The sequence below is a fragment of the Harmonia axyridis genome, chromosome 5 (assembly GCF_914767665.1).
Source record: "Harmonia axyridis chromosome 5, icHarAxyr1.1, whole genome shotgun sequence".
In the NCBI taxonomy this organism is placed as follows: Eukaryota; Metazoa; Arthropoda; class Insecta; order Coleoptera; family Coccinellidae; genus Harmonia; species Harmonia axyridis.
The window spans coordinates 9,061,406-9,079,495 of NC_059505.1; the positions used below are offsets into that span (position 1 = coordinate 9,061,406).

The window sequence follows — 18,090 nt, forward strand, 5'->3', positions numbered from 1 at the left end:
TTTTTTTGTATAATTTAGTATTGATGATATAAGTTTGGATTTGACTATTCCTATACAGTTGTAAAATTGTCTTTGGAAATAAATGAATTGAATTGAATTGAATTGATGTCTCCAAATTGAAGCCGTTTAGATAATCATTATATTGACAATATCTGAGTCTATTTTTGATTGTTTTTTTAAAATTGTTATTCCATAAAACGTCTAATATGGGAGAATATTTTTGAGATATATAATAGGTTGCATATAAGTGAGATCAAATATATCTGAGTGGTATCGCACTTTATTGATAGTTGATGTCTTCAAATTAAAGCCAATAAGATGATCAATCATATTGACAATATTTATTTTCAATATTTATACAACGTCTTATAATATGGGAGAATATATGCAGTAATTATTATTACCGAATTTTATCACCACAAATATTGTTTACATCTTTCTTACCGATTGCAACGTTTTTGAACGTAAATCAGAATATTTTATATGTACCCTATAAAGAGGAAGGAAGAAGGATGGTTGCTTTTCGTAATGGAATCCCCTAAATAAAAAGGTTTTGAGAGTAATTAACTAACCAGAAGTTGTCTGAATAATGTTTTTAGAAAAACAATAGAACTAGCCAATAATTTTATCGAGAGATAATGAAAACGTCTGGAACTATATGCAATAACTTTCGAACGGTAGGACTTAAAAACTTGAAATTTTCAGGAAACGAGTATGTGTTCTGATCTCGAATAACACAATTAAGTTTGATAATAGGCGAAAATCCCACTAGGGATTCCGTAGATATGGCTATATATACCTATTGTGTTCCTGTACTTAATTTAAAATACACATGAAATCGATGAAAAAGTGCATTTACTTCCTTTTTCGTTAAATACAGGGATGAACAATAAAAATTAAAAGTAAGGTTTTATTTAGCACATCCTGTGGAGTAAATACTTGACAGATTACATTGTTTACGTGATGATTGCCATTCTTCAATACAATGAACAAATTTTTCTCAGTGTAAGTTATTTTTGATTATATTTGTCAGTGAGATTTGATCGAGATGATAATATGCATTTGAATTCAAAATGACTATTTGAAACATCATACGAAATTTTATATTGATCAGATAATCAGAAAATTCAAGAAAAATATCTAAAAAAACATTTCGCAATATATCCGGGAGCATGAAACCAACGGAGTGAGATCTAAATATTGACTAAAATAACAATTCCAAACTCCGTGCAAATCAGATCGTCAGAACCATAGAAAATTCAAGAAGAATATTGAAAAATGGTTATTTATAATACAAGGGCAGAAGGCATTGATATTCTTCCACGAGTTCAAATTCTAAAAACGAGCCACAAAGTGGCAAGTGTTTGATTGAACGAGTGGTAGTGCCTTTTGTACGAGTATTATACATTATTTTCTGTAGTTTACTGAATTATTATTGAAATTATTTTATATTTGTTATTCGAAAAATTCAGAGATCCGTAATTTATGATTTATGCATTGAAAAATTTGGATTGGTAGAATAATTTTCTGTACCACAAATTTGACAGATAGTATCTAGATAAGTTCTTGCCCTTCAGGAGAGTTCCGAGTACCAACATAATAATAAACTATAACCATGAAATCGGACTAGCAACCAAAGCGTTTGCTTTGTTTTCGAGATACAGGATGTTAAAGTTTGAGTTTTTTCGAGTTTTGTTTTCATAGCACCTTCCCTTCACAAGATATTCAACTCAAATTTATCATAGATATTTCAATTCGAAGTTTTCATCATGTGTTATGCTAATTTTGGATGCAAACTTTCAAGGAGATATTTTTTCTGGAATAATGCCTGCTTCTTTCTTTGGAGTCACAATTGGCAAAACTAAAGCACTTTTGGGTAGTTGTTAAGCACCTTCTCGCCCGGTAATAGTGCGACTGATAGAGAAAATTGAGGGACAAGTTAGCGATGTGAAGGATTGAAACCGTGTGCGTCACTCAAGAACAACCGAGAATATTGTTTTAAACCCTGCAAATAAGGCTGCTACAACTTGGTGAATAAATTGCGCTACCGAGCTATGATTGATGATTTTTCATAGCCGGAATTGGAAGATATTGATGTGGACGACGCTTATTTTCAACAAGACAGCGCTACGTGCCACACAAGCAATGAAACAATCGCAATTTTGCAGGAGATATTTCCTGATCGTGTTGTTTTTCGAAGAAGTGATCACAATTAGCCACCGAGATCTTATGATTTAACATCTCTAGACTTTTTTCTTTAAAGCCATTTGGAAGATAAGGTCTATGATAATGCTCTTAAATCGATTCAAGACCTTAAAGATGGAATTCGTGAAGTTATCGAGTGCATACAGCCGCAAATGTGCGAATTTATCATGGAAAATTTCATGAAAAGTACCTTTATGGTGCTGTAACCATAGCCATGACGGCCATTTGGCTGATATCATTTTCCATCGTTGATGGCATACCTAGGGATTCACGGCTTGGCTTGATTTTCAAGCTACTTGGTATGAGCTTGACTTGATTTCAAGTCAAGTTCAAGTCAAGTAGTAGTTTTTCAATCTCAAGTCAAGTCAAGTATTTATTTATCAAGAACTTGAATCATATCAAGCTACTTGACAGTTTTATTGTATAGTGTCACATCAATTAAAAAATGATGAAATTAGAAGGAACCTTACAAAACTTTTACTTATTAAACTTATTGCATAAAAGAACCGAAAATATCAACTTTTTTGGAATAGGAACATAAATCAAATCACTATAATACTTAACAAAATAATGAAAAAATGAAGTTTCTTAATATTGAGAAACCTCTAGGCTTTGTTTGATTTAATAATTTTCCATTCAGGATATAAGACACATGAGGCATCTTATAGATTTGTCGCCTCACCTATTGCGGGTTTTTGTACCTGTAAGAGCAGCTCTGGAAAATTGTCTTTCAACAGGAGTTGAAGATGCTGGCGTTGATAAAAAATCCTCGGCCATTATGGCCACGTTTGGAAAGATATTTCTGAAACTACCAAAATCTACCAATATATTTCATAGAAATGTGGGAAAACTACTAATAAAGTCACACTGGCGAATGCTTCAGTCTCTCGGCGCTCGAGGAATCCCCTTATTTAGTTTAAGAGCGCACGAGATTGCAGAAATATATACTGTGCGACGCGTGCATATCAAGCTCAAGTAATATCAAGTAGCTTGATATCAAGTCAAGCAATAAATATCTAAAAATAAAGTCGAGTCAAGCTCAAGTATATAATTTTTCACGAGCTTGATTTTCAAGTCAAGTAGTAGGTTAAAATGTCAAGCTACTTGGCTTGATGAATCCCTATGCATACCATCCTTTTCGCAATGAAATAAACATCCATTGATTTGCCTTGAAATATACTCTTAATAACAAAATGATACATCTTATTGGAAAACTCTTTAAGTTGCAAGCTTCCAGAATTTTTTCTGGAAACCAAAAAACCAAAAAGTTCCACCGAAAGGCAACTATGTATGTTATAACTTCCTGTAGGTACATGATTCCTGCGAATCGTTAATAGATTATTGATTAAAAGAATTAAGCACAACCGTTACATCGATCGAGGAAATTTCAAATAAATCATTTCGAAAATTTTTTCCTTGATCTGAATACAAAGTTTTCCCGTTCATTCCAGATCTTATTGCATTCCACCGAGCCTTCACAGCATTTATTAACGTCAAAGGTGCGAAATAACCACAACAAATATTGATAACACAAAGTAAATTTCAAGATACCAGTTGTCTCAGACCTTGCGATAATTAATAGCTCTGATTGCAGTAAAAAATAAAAGAGCAGCCAATGGTCCTCCATTCAAAGTATCAGCTTGGACTTAATGAATCGCAAAGAACACGCATATAAGAGGGGACAAAAAAAGAAACGCTCTGGGCAGGTGGAACATAAATTTCAATAAGTGCCATTGAATTGACACGATCATTTTCCAATATAGATAAGTCACGACAACAAGGCTAGATCAATTGTGAATGGTTTATATTTGCTGATTGCTGTTGAAAAATTGCGGTATGAAAAACATTGCGGAGTTGAAAATTATTGCTATGATGAAATGAATCAACTTGAGTTGTCATGTGAGCAGAGGATGGTAAAATTACTGTACCAGTTTTACTGAAGAAGTAATAACAACAGCTGGAGATGAAGAATCTTACCAGTACTAGACATGTGAAAGGATTATACAGGGTGATTCACCGCGATGGCATATTTATGGAAAACTAACCATAATTTCGTGCTGAAAATTCACATGTTGAGGTTTGAGCCAATAATCTTTAACCCTAAAATATTTTCAGATCTCTACAACTTCTGGTTATACCGAAAACAGACTACTACTTCCTTATTATCACATACAGGTCATACCTCATGTACCTCCGTGATTTTAAATGGCACACCCAGTATATTATTGCATAATCAGATAGCTCTTTTGATGAAAATTTCAGCTATATACCATACCTTGGGTATAAACTCAACGGTTCATGAGTTAATGGGATTCTTATGAAAAAAATGGTGGCGACAGGTACTCATGTTTTTGAATATTTTTGCAGTTTGGATCAAAAATGTACAGGGAGTTTATAAGAATATCATGAACTTGAACAACTCAAATTCATCAAAACTCAAGATTTTTTCAAATTAGAAGCTATATTTTTTATTATTTTAATCGATTCTACGTAAAACAAATAAGGGGGGTTTACTCGAGCAAACTGTATACCTAAAATGAATACTTCAAGAGTTATCGAGGAAGAACTTTAAATGAGGAAAAACCGCATTTTATAACTGCGTGGAGTAGTCTATACTTGTGACTTCCGGAAAACACAGAAAGAAACTAAAATTCAATGTTTGGATAACTATACATTTCATGAATTATAACTAATTCCATTTTAAATATGATTTCTGGCATATGACCGCCATGGCTGGCACTAATGTAGTCCAATCTGGACGTCCAATTTTCGATGACTTTTTCCAACATTTGTGGCCGTATATCGGCAATAACACGGCGAATGTTGTCTTCCAAATGGTCAAGAGTTTGTGACTTATCCGCATAGACCAATGACTTTACATAGCCCCACAGAAAGTAGTCTAGCGGTGTTAAATCACAAGATCTTGGAGGCCAATTCACAGGTCCAAAACGTGAAATTAGTCGGTCACCAAACGTGTCTTTCAATAAATCGATTGTGGCACGAGCTGTGTGATATCTTGCGCCGTCTTGTTGGAACCACAGCTCCTGGACAACATGGTTGTTCAATTCAGGAATGAAAAAGTTAGTAATCATGGCTCTATACCGATCACCATTGACTGTAACGTTCTAGCCATCATCGTTTTTGAATAAGTACGGACCAATGATTCCACCAGCCCATAAAGCGCACCAAACAGTCAGTTTTTCTGGATATAACGGTGTTTCGACATACACTTGAGGATTAGTTTCACTCCAAATGCGGTAGTTTTGTTTGTTGACGTAGCCATTCAACCAGAAGTGCGCTTCATCGCTGAACAAAATTCGCTTATGAAAATCGGGAACAACGGCAATCTAATTTTGGGCCCATTAGAGGAATCTACGCCCTACTTGATGATCGTTTGGCTTCAATTCACGAGTTGGATTTTGTAAGCAAGCAAACCAAGATCCTTCGGCAAAATCTTCCATAAAGTGGATGGACACAGATACAATTCCTTGTAGTTTCCCTTCCTTGTCACTCCTGCAAAGTCCCATTTGGTAGAAACTCTCCAAAGAGCTCAGCTGTATTGCAATCCTCCATAAAATTGAATTTTCCCAATCCTAATCCCAAATGGGAAACTTCAACAGCCATATACGAAACCAGATGGGTGGAGAATCACAACATTTTGCTCAAGTCCAAAGAGATCTTAAGGACTATTATTTAAACACTAGAAAGTCTTAGCATAAGTCCAGCTATTGAGACATCTTCAAAAGCTAAAGCATGGTCTTTCCATATATGCTTGCTTGTGAAATTACATATATTGTGTCTTTGTTTATTTGCTAACATATTCTCAGCCACAATTTCAGTCTGCAAACAGCTTCAATATCCCTATTGTAACCTAAGGTCTGTAGTTGACCACATTGATAAAGTTTTTGTAAAAAATTATGGGAACACGACTGAAATTCGGGATGGATATCGGGTTACGTTTTTTTTCCTACCTTTAAAACCTAGTTCATACATTTCAAAGGCTAAAACTCAAGCCATCAAATAGAAAAAATATATTTCTACCCTTAATATGGTAATAAATATTTGTTTCGGTATGATTAGGTCAGATTTGAGGAAATAATGAACCACTTAATGTGTATCTAAGTAAAATTCGCAATGTTTTTCACCGAAAATTCACAAAACTCAAAAAAAACTATCAGTCGTGTTCCCATGTATCTACCTTGAATGAAGACAAACATTTTCAAGAGGGCAAAAACATCTGACATGTTTTTAGAACATCTCCCTTCTTGTTTCAACAGCAGCTATCTGGAAAATGCCTCCCGTAAACACCAAAAAGGATAAACAAAAATGTTCCAACGTTTAGCATTGGCGGTTAAACTAAATCACCACAGCACAGCAGCCGTAATTTGAAGAATTCTTGCCTAATAACATAAAATTGCTACTGGTAATGTGTACCTGCTTCCTCTCGATTTAATTATACGATGCCAGAGTCTGTGGGTTCATGCCATAAATTATACTGAATTAAAGTGGATAATATCTGAAAAATATGGAATTTTTCAATCAAAATGTCCAGATATTTATGGTTAGCCTGATGGCGGACAGAATAAACGACTCTTTTTTGAAAGAGCAGATGGTCGCTTTCTGTAATACTCAAGCAATAAGAACAATGAATCTTTCAGCATTTTATCGATTCATTTTTGTATGAGTTATTGCTATTAAACATTTGTAAGTGGACTGTGGATGTCCTTCGTCCTTTTTCTATTGATAAAATTTAACTTGAAAGTAATCAATGAAAACAATAGGAAAAATATATGATTCATTCAATATTCTGATGTTTTCAACTAATTATATTTATAAGAACAAGATATTTTTTAGCGGAGCTGCTTTTATTTCATTTGAGAAATCTTGCCCCATGAGATACAGATTTAGGCTAACAACAATACACGTCTGAAATCTATTTTTAGAGGTCGAATCGTAGAACAGAAACGTCATTTAAATTTCAGTTGTTATGGCTTAATGGAGTTAAATTGATACAGCTACCTAAAGATGTTTTTTATTTTAGAGCTGAGGTAGTATCATTACATCGAAGTATTGATAGAATTCTCACTGAATTCCAAAATGTGAATTCGGAAATACTTCCTGTTAGAAAAATGTTTACTGCTTAAGATTCGTATGCGATTGATAGGTAAGTACACAACAATGGAATTTAACCTTGAATCCCTGGTTCGGTAAATTCCAGGGGACTCGTTATTTGTTTTCGTTTGTTTTGGGTAATATATTTACCTACTACTTTAATAGAAATTTGTCTGGTGAATCAATATGTAATTCAGAGCTGAGGAAGTATAGAAAAACGTAGTTTCAATACTTGATTAGATAAAATTGACGATGCACTTTAAATTATCTTGTTTGGAAAAGAGGTAATTTTGAGTTGATTATCTATAACTCATTCATTTTGAGTAACAACTTATTTAACAGCCTCTATGATTAAATATCTGAACTTTCCTTTAGAACATCTTTATAGCCAAAAAGTTGAGATTATTGGGTTGATTGAACCATATATTTGCCAAAGCAATTATGTGATTTGATTTTTTGAGTGCTGGTGAATTGAATCGTCTATTATTTTTCAGCTATGGGGTGTGTGAGCGGCAAACAAGATATTAACGATATACACCCCAACCTATTTCAAGTCACAAATGTGAATGATGATAGAGAGCTTGTAAGTCCTGGACAATTAGAAATTACTGAATCCGAATTGATATTGCATCAAAAGGGAAGAACACCTCTTATTTGGCCATTACGTACATTGAGAAAATATGGATTTGATCAGGAAATATTCACTTTTGAATGCGGGAGACGATGTCCAACTGGAGAAGGAATATATGCTTTTCAATGTAAGAGAGCCGAACAATTATTCAATATTGTGCAACAAAATATCTCCAGAAATGCTGGAGATGATTCAAACATAAACAGTGATTTCTTGAGTGGCATTGGACCACCTGTAACTCGCCGTATGCCGTCCCAAATTCAACCTGAAGGTTATTTAACTCCATTAACTGCACCAAATGTACATACGCTAAGAAGCTACCCGGCGGTTAGACCTGGCTCAGTAACAGCATCTGGGCCTATAAGTCCTCCTGCAGTTTCATCTACACCTAATGTAGAAAATCCTCTAGAGCATAATAATAATAAGCGTGGTAGCCTAATTTCCAATAGTTCTTTCTCGTATACCAATACAAGTGCTCTTGAAAGTAGTGAAACACAACCAAATTATGCAAATTTTGGTGTAGAACCTGCTTTAAGTAATACCGATCCTTTTGTGCAAGAATCTGTGTGCCACGTATATATGAATATAGATACCAAAGAAGTGTTACCGAACCCAACCAAAGAAATTCCAGATCAACAATTAAAATCTGATAGTCATGAAGATGAAAATAAACATTGCTATGCCAATATAGATGCCAAAGATATGGAGCAGCTACGAACATTCAGATCTAGTCTTAACCATGTACCAAATAGTTTACATCAACCTGCTAATATTTATTTGAATACAAGAAAAGTCAACTATGCTAAACTTGATTTTGACACGAAAGATGAGACAATTGTACCTCAAGTTCCCCCAGAAAGTCCCACGAAGACGAAAGAAAGTTATGCAGTAATTGACTTCTATAGAACAAATGCTCTCTCCCAGTCTACTAATCCCACTATGGATGTTGAGGAAGGTGTCAGAAAAACAAGGCATAATTCTTCAATCAGTGATGTCGTTACACGAACTAGCACCTCCTTGAGTGACTGAATACATCGAAAGTGTAAGGTTCGTGATTTTATTATTAATTGAACTTATTTAATTTGGTGACACTTATGTTCAATATGGAGGGTCGATTAAGTGATTTAATCGCCTTGTGTTAACGCACACTGAAACTCAGTTCAGTTGAACTGAGGAAAATTTCATTTGACTCGTATTTGGATACTTTTTTTTAAACCTTGACAGAAGGGTTTCAAAAAGATTGATCAAAATGATTCAATAAGAAGCCAGTTCGAAGCGTTTATATATCTCTCCTTTTTTTATAAACAATATGGTTACTCTACCAAAACTAAATTCTTGAAAAATTTGTCATAAATGTTGAATGTAGATATGGAAAAATGAGTATTCTATATAAAACCATTTGTCATTTAAAAAAAATAGGAGAGGTTAGTCAAGCTTTTCATTGAAATAATAAAGGAAATTTTGATTTTTCCTAATATGTCATTTTATCCAAGTTTTGTTTTTTGGTTTCTGGTTTTTTTTTTTTTAGGCCACCATTTCTGGCTTTTCTTGGTTTATTAGTTATTGGTGGCCCAAATGAACTAGAAGACCTTCTTAATTAATAGAATATTCAACATTGTTCCAGAGAACAGTGCAACAATAATCAAAAAATTGCGTTGTATGATATCAAATAAACAAGTGTTCTTTTTCAATGGCGAAGTGGGGATGGTCACAGGGCTGAGCTGTGGGTCCCCAAACATGGGATGAGTTGTGATACCACATCGGTTGAAAATAAAGTAGATTCCTTATAAATCAAAATGTTTAGTGTGAAGGAAAAAATTCAATTTATAATAAATTTGGCTGAACGAGGTGGATTATTTGAACATTTATTTTAATTTGTCGACCCTCAATTCCGCATTTTTTATAGGTTGCTTTTGTTTTTCTTTATATTCATTACTTTGGTAGGATTTATTTTATCTTCAAACCAGTTCTGGCCAAAAAGAACCTAAGTTCTCATTTTCACCTCCTGTGACCATCCCCACTCTGCCATTGAAGAAGAACACTCGTTTATTCGATATCATACCAGATATTTGATTGTTCTCTGGAATAATGTTGAATATCCTACCTTTCCTAATGTTTTTTCCAAACCTGTATATTCAAGTATTTATAGAAATAGTTTTGTATTCCTGACTGATATTATGACTGAACATTAACAGCTAGGATTTCTCCGATTTTACACAAACTTTCAGTTCCTGTTTGGTAAACCATGATGTAATATCGTTTATGTATAATTCCAATTATACTATTTTTCAAGTTACAAATTTCTGAAGATTTTAAGTTTAACCAACAATGTAACGAACTTCTGTTCATGAACAGATTTAAATTACATATCTAGAATACAAAAATAACCAAGGTATTTATAGAGAAAAATAGATTTAGAAAAACAGATAATATTTCTTCTAATAAAGAGTATCCAAATTTGAGTTAATGAAAATTATGAAGAATTTGAAATAGTTTTCTCCTACCTGAATATATCGATATAATCTGATGCCTGACTCATTTGTGTTATTGGATATACCACAAAAACAGCCATCATTTAATTGAATTGAGAGATTTCAATAGAAATATTGTAAATATGTTTAAAAAGATTGGGTGAAATTATAAGCTGATTAATCAAAAAAATATTGAAAAATGATGTTTGACAGTTTTTGTTTTCTCAAGCACAAGCAAACTTCCTGATCTCATATGTTTGATGAATATTTACTCAGGAACTCAATGCAAAATATTTTCTTTTTGATTAGCAAGATAAATCCTTGAATCAATAATATTTATCTTTTTCATAACACATCCGTATCCAAAAAAATTTTGTTCAGTTATTCTATTTTGATAGAAGTACTTGAATTTTGTTAATTATACATTGGAGCGAATATGTTCAATGTTTTCTGTTCCAACTCCTAGGCCTCTATAAGACGTCTCAGAAGCTTTGAGCTTGTAAGAGTTGGGAGTTGTCTAGGCTCTGGTACAATTTCAATTTTATTTTGTGAAACTGAATATAATTTAAGGGCTTCCCAATAACACATCGAAATAATTTGAAATTTGATTTAACCATGAATAGTATAGCCTTGAAACAAATTGTATAGAAAAAAAGTGATGTTGATTTAATATAAATGTTGTTTCAGTATTCTCATCGACATATTTTTATGCCTGTGTATCAACCAAGTTGGATTTATTCATTGTTAGAATGTTACAAATGTTATATTGTATGTGGTTGCTTGCAGTGAATGGTTGGTGGTCATTGTTTGTCATGAATATGGATTGATATAGGTAGATTTGATATGAAATTTTATCTCAGAATTTCGTTTTTTCTTTCAAGAAGATGATGATCTTGTATTGTTGATTTTTCAGATTTGTTTATATTGATTTTTTACAAACAAGGTATGAGAAAGTTTTCAATATATATTGAAATTTGAAAAAGATATTGAAATGCATGCACCACATCGATCTGTCTTTTAATGTACAGAAATATTAAAAATATAATTCAGAACAGGTTTTATACATTTTGTGTTTTTACTACCAAAAGTAGTAAAAACGTAAAAAGTATAAAACTTGTTTTAATCCTGATCAACTACCCATTAGTAACAGCTGAAACAGTTCAATATTTGAAAAATATAATTGTTTATATTGTTACTATAATTGTTTATATATACCTTGCAATATTTCGTGGATAGTTAGAAAAATTTTTTTTCCATTTGTATCAATTTTTCTCAAAATACAACACAATTCAGATGAAAGAATGTTTCTGAAAAAACAATCTCTAAGAATTTATATTTGCTTCTTCTTCAATTCTCATTATTTTCCATTCACTCATCAAACCATCCTTTTGAAGCAATGAATCCGATTATTGAAACCTATTTCCATATTTGAAACTTATATATTTTTTCTGTATGAAACTTACGAGTAACAGATCTTCATTTGAATGAACAAATGTTTTCATAAATGGAACTTTCTGAGCATATAACGTACAAAAGAGGTTGAAATGTTTTTCTTCATACATTTGCCTTAGAATAATGTTGAAGTAGAGAGTTAGAGATTTGAAAAATGCTGTCACCTTATTAACTAAGAAATGATTTATGACCAGAGATTTTTTTAAAATTATACAAAATGCCAAAGATAATTGTTGAAAATTCTGAGATTGTGTATATATAAAAAAAGATGTATTATTTAAGTATGTTACCCATATCTTGTGCTATTAGTGAAGTATATTATTACACATATTTAATTTTTAATAAATATTTTACATACATATCAATATTTTCATGTAACCTACCCCTTATTATAGCTGAGGTTGAAATATCTCTTCATTCCTTCAGCTTGCAGGGACATGGTGACATTATGTACTAATTGCTCAAACATATGAACTGATTTAATCTTGCCTGAATTGGAACCAGAAATTATCAGATTTGCTTAAAAGGTAGTGAGCAAGAAAGAGGCAGCGGACTGTATTTCAAAGTATTTGAATATTATCAATTTAATGAGCTATAACCAAATACCTAACTTTTTAACTTATGTTGAAGATGTCCCTTTGTATATCTTGGACGATATCAACCAATTTCGTTTTAATAGACTATTATTATTTTGAATTGAAGTAGTTTCGGCTCAATGAGCCTTATTGCACTGAAACAGTCACCAATGGTTTTGCCAAGAGATTTGAGTCGGAGCTTCCCATTGCAAGATATTTTTATTGCTTCTAGCAGGCTATAATTCACCTGTAGAAAGTAGTTGTATGCATAGCTTCCCCAACACCAATAATATACAGGCCAGCTTTTGCAATTTCTGCAGACGGCTGACTATGATGACCTCTTCCGAGTTTTCCTCGCTTGTAGAATATATATACAGGGTGTATCACGGTCGATGGTACGTTAGACGTTTACAGAGAACAGAATGCAAAAATTCATTAAAAATTTGGTTTCTAGACCAGAACAACTGCTTTATCGATCTGAAATATTTTCAGTCCTCCGGTCTTGCCGCTTATGTCAAAAATAAGTAGGTACTTTGTTATTTCAAACACCCTGTATATTATTGCATTTTTCAATTCATCGTAGTAACATGATTAATTTGGTATCATTCTCTCATACTCATCTTCAGCGGTTTCTGAATAATGATTTCCTCTTTTTTTGTGCAAAACATAGCTTTGATTGGACATCCATAACTTCCATACTAAAATTCTTAGGAAGTTGAAATTTCGGACGCAGATTGCCAAGATCGTATGCATCATGTACGTGTTTCAAAATACGCTTCTAATTATACAAGGTCATTCGAAATTCGATGAGTTACCGAGACCTAAAAAAACGGTTGAAAGTGCATTTTTTCAAATGGAATGCCTGTAAATTTTGAGATTTACTAAGAAAGAATTATATTTCCTTCCAAATGATATTCCTATCCTATACCAAGATTGTAAGATTTTCGAATTAGAAGCAATAAGTTTCTATACAAGTTAAATTATTAAATTTAATTTCTTCAGGTTTTATTTTATTACATCTTACTGTACTAAATACCATCAGTTTTGTTTTCTCAGTATTGAAGAGCAACTGATTTGAATCGAACCAGTTTTTAGCTCTAATGAAAAAAATCTGAACCTGCCTTCAACTTAACCTTTTTCGTCATAGCTCCTGTGAGTAGGTTAGTATAATCAACGAAGTTGACCAGCCATTAATTTTCTTCCTCCACAATATCCTCCAAATCATTCAGAAACACCAGACACAGAAGAGGCCCCAGAACACTTTGCTAAAACTGACGATACTATAGTATTACCTCCTTTGACTATTTTTACTTTGTGTTTCCTATCACTCAAGTATGATCCTATCCAATTGAGAGCTTGTCCCCTTATCCCATGATCTTTTAGTTTCTTCAATAATTGTTCTTGATTTAGTCATAAGCTTCAGAAAGGTCCAAAAATATTGCTAAAGCTAACTTATTTTTTTCTATTAAGTCCACTATCGCCTTTGTCAAATCAAATATGGCTGTTTGAATCAATCTACCTCTCAAATAGCCATGCTGTGTTTTTGAAAAGAAATTGCATCCATATATAGAAATATGATCATTTAGAAGGAAATTTAATTCTTTATCAGTAATTCTCAAAATATATAGAGGCATTCCATTTGAAAAAATGCTCTTCCAATCATTTTTGTAGGTCTCGGTAACTCATAAAATTTTGAATGACCCTGTATAATTAGAAGCGTATTTCGAAACACGTACATGATGCATAGAATCTTGGCAATCTGCATCCGAAAAGCTTCCTAAGATTTTTAGTATGGAAACTATGTTTTGCACAAAAAAAGAGGAAATCATTTAATTACTCAGAAACCGCTGAAGATGAGTATGAGAGAGTGATACCAGAATAATCATGCTACTACGATGAATTAAAAAATGCAATAATATACAGGGCGTGCCATTTTAAATAACAAAGTACCTACTACTTTTTGACATGTGCGGCAACACCGCAGCACTGAAAAAATTTCAGATCGACAGAGCAGTTGTTCTTGTCTAAAAATCCAACTTTTCAGTGAATTCGTGCTTCCCGTTCTCCGTAAACGTATCATCAACTGTGATACACCCTGTATATAAATGACGCGACAGATGTATATTCCAAAAGGTAAATCATGAGTATTGAATTGATATTGTTCTCTTTGTCCCTAAATTGGTGTTGCGGTAACTCTTAAGCGTTTTTCATCGAATCTATATAATTTTCGAACTAACTTAATACTCACACTCTCACGACGTGTCCAGATGACTTTAAGATGCTTTTCAACTGGCGATCTTCAGACCAATCTAGTGCACAAAGGTGGTCATAATGATCCAAATCAAACCAATAATTAATATTACGGAAACAATTGGTATGGTACATTTTGTTTCATACTGATAAAATGACCACTATCACTGAGCTAATAATAAAAATCAAATGGTGTAATTGAAAATTAGTTTTCAGAAAGAATACCAACAAATTTATTTTTTATTTTTTTATTTCAAATTCGAATTCTATTTGAAGCAATTAAAATTTCTACAATAAAATTTTTACAAAACCATAATATGTATGCTTGTTGTGTTCTTATGAATAAGGAAGTACACAATATCAACTAATAACACAAATACTGTCAAAATATCAGTTATATAAAACATTAATTGTTACGAATGCCAAGAGCTTGCTCCAGTTCAGCTCTCTTTTGTTGAACTTTTGTATAGAAGTAGCGGCACACTGCTTCTTGAGCCCACGGTTGATAGAAGAAATCTGACCGTCTCTCTTCCTCCGGATTACCTACTACATCCGTCATTGCCTGGAAATAATTTAATTGAGTTAGTCGTCTATTGAATAAAAACTGAAAAACACCTCAAATTTTAGACCATTTTGTAATAATTTCCTCATATATCAATGAATATTGGATATCTAATAATTTTTCAATGAAAATCCACTTATAAAATAAGAAAAGAGATTCAACCTCTTCGGAATTACACCTTTATCCACTAGAACACAGGTCAAGCCCTTGAAACACATAGCCACTAGAATGTGTTGAGTAAACAAGGTAGAGAAGTTCATAATCAAAAGAAAGACAAATTTTTAACTCCAAAACTATTGGATTTTAAAAATCAAGGGTTTTCCAATAAGATGTTCCACTTTTCAACAGATTTTTTTTTTTATTTTGATATTCAACCTCGATTTTATGATAAAGAAGTCTCCAGAATATTAGGAAAGATAATAAAACAAATAATAGTCATATAGAATAACAAGAACTTACCTTCAGATCTCTGGTTTGAGACACAATCCATTTGTGAATAAATTGCTGTGGATCCTTTGCGAAACTCAAAAAGAATTCTCGATTGGTTTTCAATTGATTTATAGTATCCACTGTTTCATGAATTTTTGTATCCAGTCCTTGGATCTCTTGTTGGCTCGCTGTACTTAATAAGAAATTGTTCATTTGTGTTTTCAATGTATCATCAACCTAAAAATATAAATATAGAGATTATAATCAACATCAGACTTTTCGGTGAAATTTGAGTACCTCCACATCAATATCGTAACACGCAGTTTGCTTGCTTTCGGCTCCACCTTCCACTGAAATAACGTGATTGATAACGATTGGATCTGGAGGATGAAGAAGAGGATTAAGTCGCTGTGGTATTTCAGCAAACTTCATTTTTGGACAACCAAATATTTGTTCCAAATATTTGTCACAAACTATATATTCTCTTTCATGAGCATCCTGCAATCTATGTGTCTTTATATACTGCCAAAGAGCTGATATGATCACCGGCCGAGTTTGGGTATGAACTCCAAGAAGTCTAGCTAGACGAGGATCTAATTTGAATTGTAACGGTTGATAATCTAGAAGAAGCAAGATGGTACATCTCACATTTTTATCACCTGGTCTCTTCACCTGAAATCAAATTTTTAATTTACTCTAATCCAATATGAAATAATACGTGAAAATCAAAGATATTTTTGAAATTTCCCCACTTGAAAAAAGCATCTCAGCCATATAAGCCATTACCTGAAAACCATCAGTTTCTTGAGTAGTTAAAGTTCTATGCCATTCTACTAAGTGATTATCAGGTCCATACAAATCTTTGTCTAATTCAATTACTAAAGATTTGAAAAATGAGGAAAACTTTCTTTTAACTTTGTTAGGGTCATTTTTTGAATCATCTAGTAATCGCCCTTCAACTCTCAGTTCCCAAGAAGCTACACTCCTAGAATAAAAATAATATTAGTTTTTCATTTAAAGATATAACTATGAAAACAAACCCTTCCTGGCCGGATCCTTCAGGAGCGTCAGTACAAGGTTCTTTAGCAGGATAGAATGTGTTAGAAATGAAAATTCTCAACTTCCTCTTTTGTTTCATAGGCCTTTTAAGTGCTTCTTGAATATCCAACCTTTTCCTCATAATGGTAGCATCTAATTTCCTTTCAAAGGCTAACAAATCCATATAAGCTTGACTCTCGGGCACTAAATCTCTTACTTTTTGTGGTAAAATTTTATCAGCTAATTTCTTCTTTTTCTTACTAGTCCCATGGTTATAATCGGCCCTAAGAATTAACAAATAGAAAATTCAAATATATATCTCTGATAACAAATCGAAATATTTTTTAATTTACCCTTTTTGTTGCATTGGATTCCTATTATCGGCTGGTCTTTTACCAGCCTGTTGATTCTGCATACTTCCACCTCTCATGGGTGAATAGGGTGCTTGTTGGGGACGTTGTATCAAACCACCTCCACTAGTACCCATATTAGGAGGAGGAGTATTATAACCACTAGCCCTTTGCTAAAATATATAAAAAAAATTACATACATTTTCTCATAAAATGAATGAAATAATGTACTCAAACTGTGTTAAAATTTCTCAGTACGAAATCTTCATAGATCTAACTAACCGGAAAATTTTGTGCTCCATACGGTCTCATTCCTGGAGCTTGCTGAGGAGGATACCTTTGTGGTGAAGGACCTCCTGGAACCTGCGACGGGGCAGGTCCGGGAAACCTCTGAGCCATCTTGGTTGAACACTGATCAACAATCTCAATATTATATCAACAGAAAAAGCGATCAAAAAATCCAAATTAATTATTTCACTGAATACAAAACATTCAGACTTGTCAACTTATTCAACAAACGCCAAGCTATTTGTCAGATTTGTCTGTCAGATAGAAATGTCATTATTTGTCAACCAATTATCAGACCATAGAGGTGCATATTTTATCGGCAATGTGTTAAATGTGTATACTCCGGCATTCAGCCTATTTTCACCAATGAAAAATTTTCAACCTTAGGCAATGAAAGGTAAAATATCTTATTCAAACACAATCTTTCAATAGCCAATACTATAACTCTTGTTATTACAGATGAAGAACGTCGACTACTCCGCTGGAAGCGCTTTGATTTAGACTACACAAAATGCAAATAATTCAGACTTTACACTCATGTCTCCTAGATGAACCGCTGTTGCCTACATACATCCCAAAGATATTTCACTGTAATTTACATACAATAGCTTTTTAGTTTCTGTTAAACCTAAAAAATATTTAATAAATTATAAATTGCAATAATTGTATTAAATAATATGTTTAAATAATGTTCGTATGTAATGTGCACAAGAATAATATTCTGTAG

The 18,090-nt window shown here is 32.9% G+C and overlaps 2 protein-coding genes across 5 annotated transcripts; one reads left to right on the top strand and one right to left on the bottom strand.

Moving 5' to 3' along the window:
• Nucleotides 1-7,168: 7,168 nt before the first annotated feature.
• LOC123680478 (fibroblast growth factor receptor substrate 2) lies at nt 7,169-18,023 on the top strand. Of its 4 annotated transcripts, none has more exons than XM_045618398.1 (3): nt 7,169-7,369; nt 7,812-8,995; nt 17,823-18,023. In XM_045618398.1, exons 1-2 carry the CDS (start codon nt 7,357-7,359, stop codon nt 8,975-8,977), a joined length of 1,179 nt encoding a protein of 392 aa, XP_045474354.1. In that variant the 5' UTR covers nt 7,169-7,356; the 3' UTR covers nt 8,978-8,995; nt 17,823-18,023. The 4 variants fall into 4 exon arrangements, with proteins under 4 accessions (XP_045474354.1, XP_045474353.1, XP_045474352.1 ...); XM_045618397.1 differs by lacking the exon at nt 17,823-18,023 and adding an exon at nt 11,107-12,230; XM_045618396.1 differs by lacking the exon at nt 17,823-18,023 and having other exon boundaries at nt 7,812-12,230.
• LOC123680477 (brahma-associated protein of 60 kDa) lies at nt 14,955-17,614 on the bottom strand. The gene is made up of 7 exons (XM_045618394.1): nt 17,358-17,614; nt 17,079-17,248; nt 16,728-17,009; nt 16,474-16,672; nt 15,985-16,359; nt 15,718-15,924; nt 14,955-15,258 (listed from the first exon to the last, which is right to left on the bottom strand). Exons 1-7 carry the CDS (start codon nt 17,472-17,474, stop codon nt 15,103-15,105), a joined length of 1,506 nt encoding a protein of 501 aa, XP_045474350.1. The 5' UTR covers nt 17,475-17,614; the 3' UTR covers nt 14,955-15,102.
• Nucleotides 18,024-18,090: the final 67 nt, after the last annotated feature.